The sequence below is a fragment of the Budorcas taxicolor genome, chromosome 24 (genome assembly GCF_023091745.1).
Source record: "Budorcas taxicolor isolate Tak-1 chromosome 24, Takin1.1, whole genome shotgun sequence".
Classification (NCBI taxonomy): Eukaryota; Metazoa; Chordata; class Mammalia; order Artiodactyla; family Bovidae; genus Budorcas; species Budorcas taxicolor.
Genome location: NC_068933.1, coordinates 33,456,275 through 33,475,578, shown reverse-complemented (window position 1 = coordinate 33,475,578; position 19,304 = coordinate 33,456,275). Strand labels below are relative to the sequence as shown.

Below are 19,304 nucleotides of genomic sequence, written 5' to 3'. Positions count from 1 at the left end.
CTAACTCTTTTACTCAATGCCATTTTTTGGCATCTAATAACACAACGAATCATTGTTTATATTTCTCTCTTTAAGAAACTTCCTGTCAGCCAAAATACTTCATTTTTTCTTTTCTTTTTTCTCTGCCAAACATTTCTGGAAAACCCATTTTCACTTAAAACTTTCAGTTTCTCACAATTCAGCTCTCCTTAATACCACATAATCTAGTTCTACACCCAAAATTTAACTGAAATCAACCTCTTGAAAGTTACAAATTGCTTCCAAGCCAGCATTTCTCAACTGGTTTTCCATCAAATAATTAAACCCTATATAAAGTTATTTAAATTATTTTCACAATACTCTTAGGGATGGTATGTAGCTGTTACTTTTTTCCATAAACTATTCACCAGCTCCCACAGTACTGTATGATCTAATTTCTATACTAAATCCCTGACTTCATATTCTTGGTGGTGAGCCTGCCTCCCTGATCAAACCTTAACTGATACAGTTACAGATTTACTTCTTTTTTATTACATCCTACCCTGATTATATAGATCCTGCTGGCTCTCCTAACTTAAGATCATACAGATTAATCTTCAGATGAATCCTTATTCTTCCTGTTCCTAGCCTCCCTATTCACTAAAGACTACATGAGGCATTAGGACCAAAAAATTAATTCACAGGAAGCATTTGTTCATCTGAGACAACTAACCAGTTTAATAACTACATGACTTTTAATATTCTATTTTTATCATAAACAAATAAATTCATATAAGTAAAATTAAGTCTAAAAATAAAACGTTACCTTTGCTTAAGGTGCACAGTATACGGTTTCTCATCGATTGAAATACTATAGGAAACCTGTTCCTAGAGAATCCAGAAAAACTGAGAGTAAAGACAAATGTAACAGAAGAGGTAAAACAACAGTTTTATCTGGACTAATCCTTCCAAATAATGCTTTAAAAGTCTCAGACAATGTGCGATTTAAAATCTGCAATAATACATCAAAACTTCTAACATTTACTACATAATCTATTTCCACAAAACTAGTACAATAAAAGGAGTCATAAAGCACTAGAAACCTATTTGTAACTGAATTTTAAACTCTTTTAAAAGAAGAGACTATGTGCCATGTCATAACATCTATTCAATTGCATCACTGGGATATTAAGGCACTCTATTTCAGTGAAGCTTAATTTACTCCACTAAGCACAAAAGTCATTTATTTTAACCATTTTCCTGAAATGTATGCCCTATTTCCTATCTTTTTAAGCAGAAGATTCTTAAAATTTGGCATAGATTTTTACTCCAACTCTACTATTCTCAAGTTAAAACATGGCAGTGAGTTGCAATATCAGTTAGTCAGTGAGTCTAAGACATGAGACTTTATCTTTCAAAAAGAGAATACGTGAAAAGCAAGAGTTAGAATATCATTAAAAAGAAAACTCAGTAAAAACTAAAAAGACATAAATACCAGAACATAGGATCAGTGAAAATAAGAAACAACCAGAAGAAAATACAAATTTTTAAAAAATAATAATAAGGCAAGTTGTTAAAAGGTCTAGTAAATGGTCAAAAATGGTTATATAAGATATTAATTTTAGGGGAAACTGAATGAACTTATATGGGAATTCAAGGTAGTATCTTTGCAATTTTTGTAACTCCAAAATCATGCCAAAATTTTGAAACTTTTCTTTTTTAATAAGACCAGAAAGAAGCAAAACATGTGTATGTCAGATAAAAGGCAGAAATACCAAACATAAGATCCTGATACTGAAGTAGCAGCATGTCCTAGCTTTAAAATTTTAGTCCTGGAGGAATCAACCTGCCTGACTTCAGGCTATACTACAAAGCTGCACTCATCAAGACAGTATAGTACTGGGACAAAGACAGAAATATAGATCAATGGAACAAAATAGAAAGCCCAGAGATAAATCCATGCAACTATGGACACCTTATCTTTGAGAAACAAGGTAAGAATATACAATGGAAAAAAGACAATCTCTTTAACAAGTGGTGCTGGGAAAACTGGTCAACCACTTGTAAAAGAATGAAACTAGAACACTTTCTAACACCATACACAAAAATAAACTCAAAATGCATTAAAGATCTAAACATAAGACCAGAAATTATAAAACTCCTAAAGGAAAACACAGGCAAAACACTTTCTGGCATAAATCACAGCAGGATCCTCTATGACCCACCTCTCAGAGTAAAGGAAATAAAAACAAAAATAAACAAATGGGACCTAATTAAACTTAAAAGCTTTTGCACAGCAAAGGAAACTATAAGCAAGGTGAAAAGACAGCCTTCAGAATGGGAGAAAATAATAGCAAATGAAGCAACTGACAAAGAATTAATCTCAAAAATGTACAAGCAACTCCTACAGCTCAATTCCAGACAAATAAATGACCCAATCAAAAAATGGGCCCAAGAACGAAACAGAAATTTCTCCAAAGAAGACATACAGATGGCTAACAAACATATGAAAAGATGCCCAACATCACTCATTATCCAAGAAATACAAATCGAAACCACAATAGGGTACCATTTCACACCAGTCAGAATTGCTGCAATCCAAAAGTCTACAAACAATAAATGCTGGAGAGGGTGTGGAGAAAAGGGAATGAACTCTGTTCGTCTCCAAGGCAAACCATTCAATATCATAGTTATCCAAGTCTATGCCCCAACCAGTAATGCTGAAGAAATTGAAGTTGAATGGTTTTATGAAGACCTACAAGACCTTTTAGAACTAACACCTAAAAAAGATACCTTTTTATTATACAGGACTGTTATGCAAAAGTAGGAAGTCAAGGAACACCTGGAGTAACAGGCAAATTTGGCCTTGGAATGCGGAATGAGGCAGGGCAAAGACTAATAGTGTTTTGCCAAGAAAATGCACTGGTCATAGCAAACACCCTCTTTCAACAACACAAGAGAAGACTCTACACATGGACATCACCAGATGGTCAACACTGAAATCAGATTGATTATATTCTTTGCAGCCAAAGATGGAGAAGCTCTATACAGTCAACAAAAACAAGACCAGGAGCTGACTGTGGCTCAGATCATGAACTCCTTAATTCAGACTTAAATTAAAGAAAGTAGGGAAAACCACTAGACCATTCAGGTATGACTTAAATCAAATCCCTTATAATTATACAGTGGAAGTGAGAAATAGATTTAAGGGCCTAGATCTGATTGATAGAGTGCCTGATGAACTATGGAATGAGGTTTGTGACACTGTACAGGAGACAGGGATCAAGACCATCCCCATGGAAAAGAAATGCTAAAAAGCAAAATGGCTGTCTGGAGTGGCCTTACAAATAGCTATGAAAAGAAGAGAGGCGAAAAGCAAAGGAGAAAAGGAAAGATACAAGCATCTGAATGCAGAGTTCCAAAGAATAGCAACAAGAGATAAGAAAGCCTTCTTTAGTGATCAATGCAAAGAAATAGAGGAAAAGAACAGAATGGGAAAGACTAGAGATCTCTTCAAGAAAATTAGAGATACCAAGGGAACATCTCATGCAAAGATGGGCTTGATAAAGGACAGAAATGGTATGGACCTAACAGAAGCAGAAGATATTAAGAAGAGGTGGCAAGAATACACAGAAGAACTGTACAAAAAAGATCTTCACGATCCAGACAATCATGAGGGTGTGATCATTAATCTAGAGCCAGACATCTTGGAATGTGAAGTCAAGTGAGCCTTAGAAAGCATCACTACGAACAAAGCTAGTAGAGGTAATGGAATTCCCGTTGAGCTGTTTCAAATCCTGAAAGATGATGCTGTCAAAGTGCTGCACTCAATAGGCCAGCAAATTTGGAAAACTCAGCAGTGGCCACAGGACTGCAAAAGGTCAGTTTTCATTCCAATTCCAAAAAAAGGCAATGCAAAAGAATGCTCAAACTACCGCACAATTGCACTCATCTCACATGCTAGTAAAGCAATGCTCAAAATTCTCCAAGCCAGCCTTCAGCAATACGTGAACCGTGAACTCCCTGATGTTCAAGCTGGTTTTAGAAAAGGCAGAGGAACCAGAGATCAAATTGCCAACATCCGCTGGATCATGGAAAAAGCAAGAGAGTTCCACAAAAACATCTATTTCTGCTTTATTGACTATGCCAAAGCCTTTGACTGTGTGGATCACAATAAACTGTGGAAAATTCTGAAAGAGATGGGAATACCAGACCACCTGACCTGCCTCTTGAGAAATCTGTATGCAGGTCAGGAAGCAACAGTTAGAACTGGACATGGAACAACAGACTGGTTCCAAATAGGAAAAGGAGTACGTCAAGGCTGTATATTGTCACCCTGCTTATTTAACTTCTATGCAGAGTACATCAGGAGAAACGCTGGACTGGAAGAAACACAAGCTGGAATCAAGACTGCCAGGAGAAATATCAATAACCTCAGATATGCAGATGACATCACCCTTATGGCAGAAAGTGAAGAGGAGCTAAAAAGCCTCTTGATGAAAGTGAAAGAGGAGAGTGAAAAAGTTGGCTTAAAGCTCAACATTCAGAAAACGAAGATCATGACATCCGGTCCCATCACTTCATGGGAAATAGATGGGGAAACAGTGGAAACAGTGTCAGACTTTATTTTTTTGGGCTCCAAAATCACTGCAGATGTGACTGCATCATGAAATTAAGAGACGCTTACTCCTTGGAAGAAAAGTTATGACCAACCTAGATAGCATATTCAAAAGCAGAGACATTACTTTGCCTACTAAGGTCCATCTAGTCAAGGCTATGGCTTTTCCTGTGGTCACGTATGGATGTGAGAGTTGGACTGTGAAGAAGGCTGAGAGCCGAAGAATTGATGCTTTTGAAGTGTGGTGTTGGAGAAGACTCTTGAGAGTCCCTTGGACTGCAAGGAGATCCAACCAGTCCATTCTGAAGGAGATCAGCCCTGGGATTTCTTTGGAAGGAATGATGCTAAAGCTGAATCTCCAGTACTTTGGCCACCTTATGCGAAGAGTTGACTCATTGGAAAAGACTCGGATGCTGGGAGGGATTGGGGTCAGGAGGAGAAGGGGACGACAGAGGATGAGATGGCTGGATGGCATCACGGACTCGATGGACGTGAGTCTGAGTGAACTCCGGGAGATGGTGATGGACAGGGAGGATTGGCGTGCTGTGATTCATGGGGTCGCAAAGAGTCAGACACGACTGAGCGACTGAACTGAACTGAGCTGAACTTACACTGTTGGTGGGAATGCAAACTAGTATAGCCACTATGGAGAACAGTGTGGAGATTCCTTAAAAAACTGCAAATAGAACTGCCTTATGACCCAGCAATCCCACTGCTGGGCATACACACCAAGGAAACCAGAATTGAAAGAGACACATGTACCCCAATGTTCATTGCAACACTGTTACAATAGCCAGGACATGGAAGCAACCTAGATGTCCACTGGCAGACAAATGGAAAAGAAAGCTGTGGTACATATACACAATGGAATATTACTCAGCCATTAAAAAGAATACATCTAAAAAAACAAAAGAATACATCTGAATCAGCTTTAATGAGGCGGATGAAACTGGAGCCTATTATACAGAGTGAATTAAGTCAGAACGAAAAACACCAATACAGTATACTAACACATATATATGGAATTTAGAAAGATGGTAATGAAAACCCTATATACGAGACAGTAAAAGAGACACAGATGTATAGAACAGTCTTTTGGACTCTGTGGGGGAAAGCAAGGGTGGTATATCTGAGAAAACAGCATTGAAACATGTATATTATCACATGTGAAACAGATTGCCAGTCCAGGTTCGATGCATGAGACAAGGTGCTCAGGGCAAGGTGCACCTCAGATAAGGTGCACTGGGATGACCCTGAGGGATGCAATGGGGAGAGAGGTGGGAAGGGGGTTCAGTATGGGAAACACATGTACACCCATGGCTGATTCATGTCAATGTGTGGCAAAACCCACTACAATATTATAAAGTAATTAGCCTCCAATTAAAATAAATAAATTTAAAATAATAATAATAATAAAATTTACATGGGTGAGAAAAAATTCTCAGGGATCTGAATGTAATAACTGAACAGAGATGCAGCAGAATCTTTCTCTCTCTTAAAAGTGGACCTGATGTGCAAGTCTCCCTATGTAATTCTTAGGTGAATATTTTTCTCAAAACAAAAACATAATAATTATTAAGATGTTGATATACCACATATACTTATTTTACTGTACTTTCAGTGTGGGAGTTAGCATAAAATGCATTCTATTTACAGACTACATATAGAGAATTAGCTAGGTCTTTTAAAAATGTAGAGGGTTTGATTAATGGAGACCAAACAAGAATTTATTGAATAATACCAGCAAATATTTTTTTAACATTTAATAACAGACTTTCAAAGATTAACAAATTCAGTCCCTTCTGGTACTTTCCAAATAAGTCTACCATAATGTTATTTGCAAAGGGTTACAACAATTTCAACACTTTCAGAAAGCGATTTTCCTGTTCACTTGCTCATATGATTCCAAACTCACTTATTTTCAACAGAACAGGATACAAAGTCTGAAGATAAACCCAGACACTTATGGTCATCTAATCTATGACAAAGCAGCGAATATAAATGGAGAAAAGATGGTCTCTTCAAAAAGTGGTGGTGGGAAAACTGGACAGCTACACATAAAAGGATGAAATTGGAACATTCTCTAACACCATACACAAAAATACACTCAAACTGGATTAAAGACATACATACAAGCTGGACACTGTAAAACTCTTAGAGGAAAACATGCATAAAACACTCTTTGGTATAAATCAAAGCAATATCTTTTTCACTTATCTCCTACAGTAATGAAAATAAAAGCAAAAATAAACAAATGGGATCTAATTAAACTTAAAAGTTATGGCATAGCAAGAAACCATAAACAAAATAAAAAGATGGGAGGAAAATATTTGCAAACAAAGTGACCAACAAGGGATTAATCACCAAAATATACAAATAGTTCATGAGCTCTAAATAAAAAAATACAAACAAACAAATCCAATCAAAAAATGGATGGAAGTAAAATAAAGTAAAAATAAAATAATCTTTTTTTAAATTAAAAAATAGATAAAAGGAAAAAAAAAATGCATGGAAGATCTAAATAGACCTTCCTCCAAAGAAGACATATAGATTGGCAAGAGGAACATAAAAAGATGCTCAACATCACAAATTATTACAGAATTGCAAATCAAAACTACAATGAGGTATCTCATCACACTGGTCAGAATGGCCATCATCAAAAAATCTAATAAATAATAAAATTCGTCAAAAAAATCTACAAATAATAAATTCTGTAGAGGGATGGAGAAAAGGGAAACCTCCCCTACACTGTTGGTGGGAATATAAATTGGTACAGCCACTATGGAGAACAGTATGGAAGTTCACTTAAAAAATAAAACCAGAGCCACCATATAATCCAGCAATCCCACTCCTGGACATATACCTGGAGAAAACTATAATTCAAAAAGATACATGCTTCCCAATGTTCACTGCACCACAATTTACAATAAAAGGACATGAAAGCAACCTAAATGTCCATCAGTGGATAAAGATATAAAGACATGGTACATATTTCCAATGGAGTATCACTCATACATATTTAAAAAAAAATAAATAAATAAGGCCATTTGCAGCAAAATGGATAGATCTAGAGATTGCCACAGTGAGTAAAGTAAGTCAGACAGAGAAAGACAAATATCATATGATATTGCTTACATGTAGAATCTAAAAAATAATTGGTACATTATTTACTCTATTTATAAAAGAGTCATAGATAAAGAAAACAAACTAATGGTTACCAAGGAGGAAAAGGAGACAGTTAAATTGCGTGATTGGGATTGACATTTACAAACTACTATATATAAAATAGGTAACTAGTAAGAACCTACTATATACAGCACAGAGAACTCTACTCAATACTCTGCAATAATCTATGTGGGAATAGAATCTAAAAAAAAAGAAGATATATATGTAATCAATTCACTTTGCTGTGCAGCAGAACTAACACATTTTAAATCAACTATAATAAAAACCAATTTAAAAAAAAAAATCATAAGATGCCAGAAAAAGAATCACTTCACCTTCACAAAACATATTTAAGTAAAGGTCTAGAAACCATGCAGTTCTTTAAGCACTGGGGGACTTGAAAAAGTACATTCATCTGGATTTACAGTGACCTACATTGAGAATTTATCTTTCTGTTTAATAAAACCTATGGACTAGTAGGATAGTGTCTTAGCTCAGGTTCCCTAAAAACAGGGTCTGAAATGAGGATACTTTTGTCAGCGGTCTATTTAGGAAGCATTCTCTGGAGGAATCTGCAACGAAGACAGAGAAGCAAAATAGGGAGAAAGATAAAGCTGAAGAAAATATGATTACAGGCAAATTCTAGCCTTAGACTGGCTGATTAAGACATTGTGTCTCAAAGTTTCGTCCAACCTGAGACAATAAAGCTAGACTTTTAAACCCATGTAACAATTAGTCCCTGGCTGAAGAGTTACCCTGGGAGGATGTGGTCGCAGGCAGCTCAATAACTGAAAGGCAATTCTCCAAAGAAGGTTACAAACTCTTGGAGTAGTATCTCAAGAGTCAGGGAACCAACAACCCAAACTGAAATTATAAAACAATTCTGATCAGGGGCTTGGAGTTAAAAATTATAACTGAAAACTTCCGAAACCTGAAAAGGAAACATATCTGGGTGCAGAAAACACAGAAGACCACAAATAAGATGATCACAAAGAGACATACATCAATACATACATGATAATTAAAATGCAATAATAATAATTAAATAAAAGGAAAATCTGAAAGATAGCAGGAGAAAGATAAAATCATATACAAGAGAACCCTCATAAGACTATCAAATGATTATTCTTCAAAAAACTTGCAGCCCAAAAGGGAACTGTACGATATATTCAAAGTCCTAAAAAGGAAACCCTGCAAACTAGGGTACTCTGGTGAACAAAGTTATCATTTAGAACTGGGGGAAAGACAAAGACATTTTTAGACTAGCTAAACTAAAGAGTTAATCAATATTCAGTTCAGTTCAGTTCATTTGCTCAGTGGTTTCCGACTCTCGACAACCCCAAGAACCGCAGCATGCCAGGCCTCCCTGTCCATCAAGGAGGGAGTTTACCCAAACTCACGTCCATTGAGTCGGTGATGCCATCCAACCATCTCATCCTCTGGGATCCCCTTCTCCTCCCACCTTCAATCTTTCCCAACATCAGAGTCTTTTCCAATGAGTCAGGTCTTCGCATCGGGTGGCCAAAATATTCGAGTTTCAGCTTCAACGTCAAGTCCTTCCAGTGAAAATCCAGGACTGGTCCCCTTTAGGATGGACTGGTTGGATCTCCTTGCACTCCAAGGGACTCTCAAGAGTCTTCTCCAACACCACAGTTCAAAAGCATCAATACTTCGGCACTCAGCTTTCTTTATAGTCCAACTCTCTCATCCATACATGACAACTGGAAAAACCACAGCCGTGACTAGACGGACCTTGGTTGGCAAAGTAATGTCTCTGCTTTTTAATATGCTGTCTAGGTTGGTCATAAGTTTCCTTCCAAGGTGTAAGCACCTTTTAATTTCATGGTGGCCATCACCATCTGCAGTGATTTTGGAGCCCCCCAAAATAAAGTCAGTCACTGTTTTCACTGTTTCCCCACCTATTTGCCATGAAGTGATGGGATTGGATGCCATGGTCTTAGTTTTCTGAATGTTGAGCTTTAAGCCAACTTTTCACTCTCCTCTTTCACTTTCATCAAGAGGCTCTTTAGTTCTTCTTCACTTTCTGCCATAAGGGTGGTATCATCTGCATACCTGACGTTATTGACATTTCTCCCAGCAATCTTGATTCCAGCTAGTGCTTCTCCAACCCAGTGTTTCTCATGATGTAGTCTGCATATAAGTTAAATAAGCAGGGTGACAATACAGAGCCTTGACGTACTCCTTTTCCTATTTGGAACCAGTCTGTTGTTCCATGTCCAGTTGTAACTGTTGCTTCCTGACTTGCATACAGGTTTCTCAAGAGGCAGGTCAGGTGGTCTGGTATTTCCATCTCTTTCAGAATTTTCCACAGTTTATTGTGATCCACACAGTCAAAGGCTTGGGCATAGTCAATAAGGCAGAAATAGATGTTTTTGTGGAACTCTCTTGCTTTTTCGATGATCCAGCGGATGTTGGCAATTTGATCTCTGCCTTTTCTAAAACCAGCTTGAACATCAGGAAGTTCACAGTTCACGTATTGCTGAAGGCTGGCTTGGAGAATTTTGAGCATTGCTTTACTAGCATGTGAGATGAGTGCAATTGTGCGGTAGTTTGAGCATTCTTTGGCATTGCCTTTCTTTGGGATTGGAATGAAAACTGACCTCTTCCAGTCCTGTATCCACTGCTGAGTTTTCCAAATTTGCTGGCCTATTGAGTGCAGCACTTTCATAGCATCATCTTTCAGGATTTGAAATAGCTCGACTGGAATTCCATCACCTTCACTAGCTTTGTTTGTAGTGATGCTTCCTAAGGCCCGCTTGACTTCACATTCGAGGATGTCTGGCTCTAGGTGAGTGTGAGTGATCACACCCTCGTGATTCTCTGGATCGTGAAGATCTTTTTTGTACAGTTCTTCTGTGTATTCTTGCTACCTCTTCTTAATATCTTCTGCTTCTGTTAGGTCCATACCATTTGGGTCCTTTATCGAGCCCATCTTTGCATGAAATGTTCCCTTGGTATCTCTAATTTTCTTGAAGAGATCTCTAGTCTTTCCCATTCTGTTGTTTTCCTCTATTTCTTTGCACTGATTGCTGAGGAAGGCTTTCTTATCTCTCCTTTCTATTCTTCGGAACTCTGCATTCAAATGGGTATATCTTTCCTTTTCTCCTTTGCCTTTCACTTCTCTTCTTTTCAGAGCTATTTGTAAGGCCTCCTCAGGCAGCCATTTTGCTTTTTTGCATTTCTTTCTCTTGGGGATGGTCTCAGTCCATGTCTCCTGTACAATATCATGAACCTCCATCCATAGTTCATGGCGCAGGAGCAGCCAAGAGGAGTCACCCCACATCCAAAGTGGAGAGGCACTGCCCCATGACCAATGTAAGGAGCAGCAGCTGCACTTTGCTGGAGCAGCCATGAAGAGATACCCCACGTCCAAGGTAAAAGAAACCCAAGTAAGACGGTAGGCACTGAGAGAGGGCATCAGAGGGCAAACAGACTGAAACCACAATCACAGACAACTAGCCAATCTGATCACATGGACCACAACTTGTCTAACTCAATGAAAATAAGCCATGCCGTGTGGGGCCATCCAAGACAGATGGGTCATGGTGGAGAGGTTTGACAGAATGTGGTCCACTGGAGAAGGGAATGGCAAACCACATCAGTATTCTTGCCTTGAGAACCCCATGAACAGTATGAAAAGGCAAAAAGATAGGACACTGAAAGATGAACTCCCCAGGTCAGTAGATGTCCAATATGCTACTGGAGATCAGTGGAGAAATAACTCCAGAAAGAAGGAAGTGCTGGAGCCAAAGCAAAAACAACACCCAGTTGTGGATGTGACTGGTGATAGAAGCAAGGTCTGATGCTGCAAAGAGCAATATTGCATAGGAACCTGGAATATTAGGTCCATGAATCAAGGCAAATTGGAAGTGGTCAAACAGGAGATGGCAAGAGTGAACATCAACATTTTAAGAATCAGCGAACTAAGATGGACTGGAATGGGTGAATTTAACTCAAATGACCATTATATCTACTAGTGTGGGCAGGAATCCCTTAAAAGAAATGGAGTAACCATCAAAGTCAAGAAGAGTCTGAAATGCAGTACTTGGATGCAATCTCAAAAATGACAGAATGATCTCTGTTCATTCCCAAGGTAAACCATTCAATATCATGGTAATCCAAGTATATGCCCCGACCACTAATGCTGAAGAAGCTGAATTTGAACGTTTCTTTGAAGACCTACAAGACCTTTTAGAACTAACACCCAAAAAGATATCCTTTCCATTATAGGGGACTGGAATGCAAAAGTAGGAATTCAAGAAATACCTAGAGTAACAGGCACATTTGGTCTTGGAGTACAGCATGAAGCAGGGCAAAGGCTAATAGAGTTTTGCCAAGAGAATGCACTGGTCATAGCAAACACCCTCTTCCAACAACACAAGAGAAGACTCTACACAGGGACATCACCAGGTGGTCAATACCGAAATCAGATTGATTATATTCTTTGCTGCCAAAGGTGGAGAGGCTCTATACCGTCAGCAAAAACAAGACTGGGAGCTGACTGTGGCTCAGATCATGAACTCCTTATTGCCAAATTCAGACTTAAATTGAAGAAAGCGGGGAAAACCACTAGACCATTCAGGTATGACCTAAATCAAATCCCTTATGATTATCAATATTAAAGATAGTATAACAGGAACATTAAACGGTCTTCTTTAAGAGGAAAACAAAGGTTGTAATAAGAAGTAAGAATCTACAAGAAAGGAAAAGTCCCACTAATAAAGGCAAAAATAAAAGCTGAGGATCAACAACTTAAGTAAGTTATCATGAAGATTAAAATTAAGAAACTACAAAATCAAGTAAAACTAAAATAATCGGTAACAGGATATACATGAAGACATAAAATATGACAACAATAACAAAAAAATGTGGGAGAGGGGAGTAAAAGTATAGCTCTATAAGAATGTGTTTGAACTAAAGAACTACCTGGTTAAAAACAAGCAGGGTTACAGGTCAACATACATGAACCCCCATGGTCACCACAAATCAGAAACCTACAATAGATACACAAAAACTACAGATAAAGGAACACACAAGACAAGAAAATCATCAAACCACAAGCAAAGAAACAAAAAGGAGAAACAGAAGAACTACAAAAACAAGAAGAAAACAAGTAACAAAATGGCAATAAGTACATATCTATCAGTAATTACTTTAAAGGTCAATGTAATTGATTAAATGTCCAATCAAAAGACATATGGTGGCTAACTATATTTAAAAAAAAAAAAAACATGAGTCTTTATGCTGCTTAAAGGAGAATCATTCAGAACTAAAGACATACGTTGACTGAAAATGAAGGGATGCAAAAAGATATTTCTTGAAAACAGCAACAACAAAGGGGGGATAGCAATTCTCATATCTCATATCTCATAAGACAAAATAGACTTTAAAACAAAGTCTATAGCAAAAGACAAAGAATGGCATTGTAAAATAGTAAACAGATCAACAGAGAAGAAGATATTATACTCATTAACATATATGCACCTTTCATAGAAGCACTTGTATTAGGTGCATATGTGTTTTTAAAATTTCAAATATATTATTATTTTATATTTATATAAATATGTAAAGTAAATGTTAACAGACATAAAGAGAAAAATTAACAATAATACAATGGTAGTAGGGAACTTCAACACCTTATATCAATGGACAGATCATCCAGGCAGAAAATGAATGAGAAGAGTGACCTTAAATAGCACAACAACCAGTTGGACTTATTAGATATCTACAGGATATTCTATCCAAAATCATCATAATCCGTATTGTTTTCAAGCACAAAAGGATAGATCACACACTAGGTCATAAAACAACTTCTAACAATTTAATGATAAAAACTGTATTAAACATTTTTTTCTGACAACAGTATGAAAATAGAAATCAAATAGAGGAAGAAAAATGAGGAAAGCAAAACACATAGGGACTAAACAATGAGTGCTACTAAAAAATGAATAGGTCAATGAAGAGATCAAAGATAAATAAAAAGTACCCCAATACAAATGAAAATCACAGCTTTCCCAAACCTATGAGATGCAGCAAAAGCAGTTTTAAAAAGAAGTTTTTTTTAAAAAAAAGAACGAACTCAAAAAATATGAAAAATATCAAGTAAACAACCTAACCTATCATCTAAAGAAATTAGAAAAAGAACAAGTAAAGCCCAAAGTCATAACTAATAATGATCAAAGAGGGAATAAGTAGAGATCAAAACAAACAACAAAAAAAAAGATCAAGGAATCCAAAAGCTGGTTTTTGGAAAAGATATAATAGATGAACTTTTAGTTAGGGTCATCAAGAAAACAAGAGGAGACCCTAATAAACAAAAGCAGAAATGAAAGATGTAAATAGAAAGCAATATCACAGAAACACAAAAAAAATCTGGAGAGATAATACTACAGTTATACACCAACTGGAAAGCTAGAAGAAGTACATAAATTTCTAGAAACATACAAGCTTCCAAGATGGAATAAGGAAAATGTAGACAATGTGAACAGACAGATGACTGTTGGTGGAACTGCACATGTAATTTTAAAAAACTTACAGCCAGCAAAAGTCAAGGACCAAATGGCTTCATAAAGAAATTCTAACAAACATATAAAGAAGAGATAATACCTGTCCTTCTCAAACTATTCCAAAATATTGAAGATGGAACATTCACAAATTAATTCTATAAGATCATCACCCTGATACCAAAACAAGATAAAGACACCACAACAAATAAAATTACACTCCAATACTGCTAATGAATATAGTTGCAAAGGTCCTCAACAAAATATAAACAAACCAAACACAATATATAGAAAGACTCAAACACCATAATCAAGTAGGATTTAGTACAGGAATACAAGGATGGTTCAATATCTGCAAATCAATTTGATACACATGAACAAAAAGAATAAAAATCACATCATTTCAATTAATGTGTAAAATTTACCTGACAAAACTCCACAGTGACTCATCATAAAACTCTCAGCAACAAAAAGCCCTTCCTCTAAAATCAGGAATAGGACAAGAATGACCACTTTCACCACTTCTATTCAACACAATATTAGAGGTCCTAGCCACAACAGTCAGACAAGAAAGGCATAAAGGCATCCAAATTGGAAGGGGAAGAAGTAAAGCTGTCACTATTTAGAGATGATATGATACCATACAAAGAAAACTCTTAAGTTTCCACCAAAAACCTATTAGAACTAATAAATGAATCCAGTAAAGCTGCAGGATACAAAATTAGTATACAGAATTCCATAGTCTTTTTTATATACTAATAATAAACTAACATAAAGAGAAAGCAAGAAAATAATTGCTTTCAACTGCATCAAAAGGAATAAAATATCTCAGAATAAACATAACCAAGGAGGTAAAAGACTTACATTCTGAAAATTATAAAATTTTGATGAAGGAAATTGAAAATGATAAGAAATGGAAAGTTATCCTGTGTTTTTGGATTAGGAAAATTAATATTAAAATGTAAAAACAACTCAAAGCAATCCAGAGATTTTATGCAATCTCTTAACAAAATACCCATGACATTTTTCACAGAACTAGAACAAAAAAATCCTAAAATTTATTTGGAACCATAAAACACACCAAATATCCAAAGCAATCTTGAGAAAGAAGAGATGGAAGTGTCATGCTTCCTGACTTCAAATTAATTTGAAACTATTTTACACCACAAAGCTACATTAAACAAAATAGCATGCTACTAGCACAAAAACTCACACAGAGGTCAATAGGCAAGAATAGCCCAGAAATAAACCCACAAACTTACAGTTAATTAATTTACAACAAGGGAGACAAGAAAATAATGGAGAAAAGACAGTCTCTTCAATAAATGGTGCTGGGGAAAGTGAACAGTTACATGTAAAAGAATGAAATTAAAATCTTTCTTTACATCATATAGAAAAGTAAACTCAAAATAGATTAAAGTCCTTAATGTAAGACTGGAAACCATAAAACATTTAGAAGAGAACATAGGCAGCACACTCTTCAACATAAATTATAGCAATATTTTTAATATCTGACTCCTAAGGCAAAATAAAAGCAAAAATAAACAAATGGTTCCTGGTGGTGGTTTAGTCACTAAGTCATGTCCAACTTTTGTGACCCCAAGGACTACAACCCACCAGGCTCCTCAGTCCACCGGATTCTCCAAACAAGAATACTGGAGTGAGTTGCCATTTCCTTCTCCAGGGGATCTTCCCAACCCAAGGATTGAACTGAGGTCTCCTGCATGGCACACAGATTCTTTACCAACTGAGCTAAAGCTTCTGCAAAGGCAAGGGAAACCATTACCAAAATGAACGAACTACTAGTAAATGGGAGAAAGTATTTGCCGAAATGCGGTATTTGAATGCAATCTCAAAAACGACAAAATCATCTCTGTTTGTTTCCAAAGCAAACCATTCAATATCATGGTAATCCAAGTATATGCCCCAACCAGTAACGCTGAAGAAGCTGAAGTTGAACGGTTCTATGAAGACCTACAAGACCTTTAAGAATTAACATCCCCAAAAGATGTCCTTTTCATTATAAGGGACTTAAGTGCAAAAGTAGAAAGTCAAGAAACACCAAGTAACCAAGTAACACCAAGTAAACACCAAGTAACAGGCAATTTGGCCTTGGAGTACAGAATGAAGCAGGGCAAAGGCTAATAGAGTTTTGCCAAGAGAATGCACTGGTCACAGCAAACACCCTCTTCCAACAACACAAGAGAAGACTCTACACATGGACATCACCAGATGGTCAACACCAAAATCAGATAGATTATATTCTTTGCAGCCAAAGATGGAGAAGCTCTATACAGTCAGCAAAAACAAGACCAGGAGCTGACTGTGGCTCAGATCATTAACTCCTTATTGCCAAATTCAGACTTAAATTGAAGAAAGTGGGGAAAACCACTAGACCATTCAGGTATGACCTAAATCAAATCCACAATGACTATACAGTGGAAGTGAGAATTAGATTTAAGGGACTAGATCTGATAGACAGAGTGCCTGATGAACTATGGACAGAGGTTCATGATATTGTACAGGAGACAGGGATCAAGACCATCCGCAAGAAAAAGAAATGCAAAAAACCAAAATACCTGTCTGAGGAGGCCTTACAAATAGCTGTGAAAACAAGAGAAACAAAATGCGAAAGAGGAAAAGAAAGATATACCCATCTGAATGCAGATTTCCAAAGAATAGCAAGGAGAGATAAGAAAGCCTTCCTCAGCGATCAATGCAAAGAAATAGAGGAAAACAACAGAATGGGGAAGACAAGAGATCTCTTTAAGAAAATTAGAGATACCATGGGAACATATCATGCAAAGATGGGCTCAATAAAGGACAGAAATGGTATGGATCTAACAGAAGCAAAAGATATTAAGACAAGGTGGCAAGAATACACAGAAAAACTACACAAAAAAGATCTTCACGACCCAGAGAATCACAAGGGTGTGATCACTCACAGTCACCTAGAGCCAGACATCCTGGAATGTGAAGTCAAGCAGGCCTTAGAAAGCACCACTACAAGCAAAGCTGGTGGAGGTGATGAGAATTCCAGTTGAGCTATTTCAAATCCTGAAAGATGATGCTGTAAAAGTACTGCACTCAATAGGTCAGCAAATTTGGAAAATGCAGCAATGGCCACAGGACTGGAAAAGGTCAGTTTGCATTCCAATCCCAAAGAAAGGCAATGCCAAAGAATGCTCAAACTACCACACAATTGCACTCATCTCACATGCTAGTAAAGTAATGCTCAAAATTCTACAAGCCATCCTTCAGCAATACATGAACCATGAAGTTCCAGATGTTCAAGCTGGTTTTAGAAAAGGCAGAGAAACCAGAGATCAAATTGCCAACATCTGCTGGATCATCGAAAAAGCAAGAGAGTTCCAGAAAAACATCTATTTCTGCTTTATTGACTATGCCAAAGCCTTTGACTGTGTGGATCACAATAAACTGGAAAATTCTGAAAGAGATGGGAATACCAGACCACCTGACCTGCCTCTTGAGAAATCTGTATGCAGGTCAGGAAGCAACAGTTAGAACTGGACCTGGAACAGCAGACTGGTTCCAAATAGGAAATGGAATATGCCGTGGCTCTATACTATTACCCTGCTTATTTAACTTACGTGCAGAGTACATCATGAGAAACGCTGGGCTGGAGGAAGCACTAGCTGGAATCAAGATTGCCGGGAGAAATATCAATAACCTCAGATATGCAGATGACACCACCCTTATGGCAGAAAGTGAAGAAGAACTAAAGAGCCTCTTGATGAAAGTGAAAGAGGAGAGTGAAAAGTTGGCTTAAAGCTCAACATTCAGAAAACTAAAACCATGACATCCGATCCCATCACTTCATGGCAAATAGATGGGGAAACAGTGGAAGCAGTGGCTGACTTTACTTTGGGGGACTCCAAAATCACTGCAGATGGTGATGGCCACCATGAAATTAAAAGATGCTTACTCCTTGGAAGGGAACTAATGGCCAACCTAGACAGCATATTAAAAAGCAGAGATATTACTTTGCCAACAAAGGTCCATCTAGTCAAGGCTATGGTTTTTCCAGTAGTCAGGTATGGATGTGAGAGTTGGACTATAAAGAAAGCTGAGTGCCGAAGAATTGATGCTTTTGAACTGTGATGTTGGAGAAGACTCTTGAGAGTCCCTTGGAGTGCAAGGAGATCCAACCAGTTCATCCTAAAGGAAATCAATTCTGGATGTTCACTGGAAGGACTGATGTTGAAGCTGAAACTCTAATACTTCGGCCACCTGATGCAAAGAGCTGACTCATTTGAAAGACCTTGATTCTGGGAAACACGGAGGGCAGGAGGAGAAGGGGACGACAGAGGATAAAATGGCTGGATGGCATCACCAACTCAATGGACATGGGTTTGGGTAGACTCTGGCAGCTGGTGATGGATAGGGAGGCCTAGCGTGCTGTGGTTCATATAGTCACAGAGTCAGACATGACTGAGTGACTGAACTGAACTGAACTGAACTTGCAAACAATACAAGTGATAAGGGATTAATATCCAACATATATAAACAGCTCATACAATTCAAAAAGAAAAAGAAAAAAGAAACAACCCAGGAAAAAAAATGCCAGAAGACCTACACAGACATTTTCCAAAAAAGACCTACAGATGGCCAACTGTCACACTGAAAAATATTCAACATAACTAATCATCAGAAAAATTAAAGTAAAACCTCAGTGAGGGAATTCCCTGGTGGTCCACTTGCTAAGACTCCACGCTCTCAATGCAGAGGGCCTGGGTTCGATTCCTAGTCCAGGAACTAGATCCCACATACCACAATTAAAGAACACACGCTGCAATGAAAAGGTCGCACATCACAACTAATGATCCCTCACGTCACAAAGAAGATCCCACCAGCTGCAATAACCAACACAGCCAAATAAATAAATAAATATTTTTTAAAAATATATCATTGTTATACATTCATGCTATAGACATTCATTCAGTTTTTTATATTCCACATGTAAGTAATAACATAGAGAATTTGTCTTTCCCTGATTAATTTCAGTAAGCATAATATCC

The 19,304-nt window shown here is 37.2% G+C and overlaps 1 protein-coding gene across 1 annotated transcript in view; it reads right to left on the bottom strand.

The window, feature by feature from the left end:
- The window catches only part of LOC128068265 (disintegrin and metalloproteinase domain-containing protein 32-like), a 188,905-nt gene that overhangs the window by 153,655 nt on the left and 15,946 nt on the right, over nucleotides 1-19,304 (bottom strand). Inside the window, exon 4 of the mRNA XM_052661387.1 lies at nucleotides 785-846. Coding sequence (XP_052517347.1) covers nucleotides 785-846 — 62 coding nt within the window. The remainder of the gene's footprint in view (nucleotides 1-784; nucleotides 847-19,304) is intronic.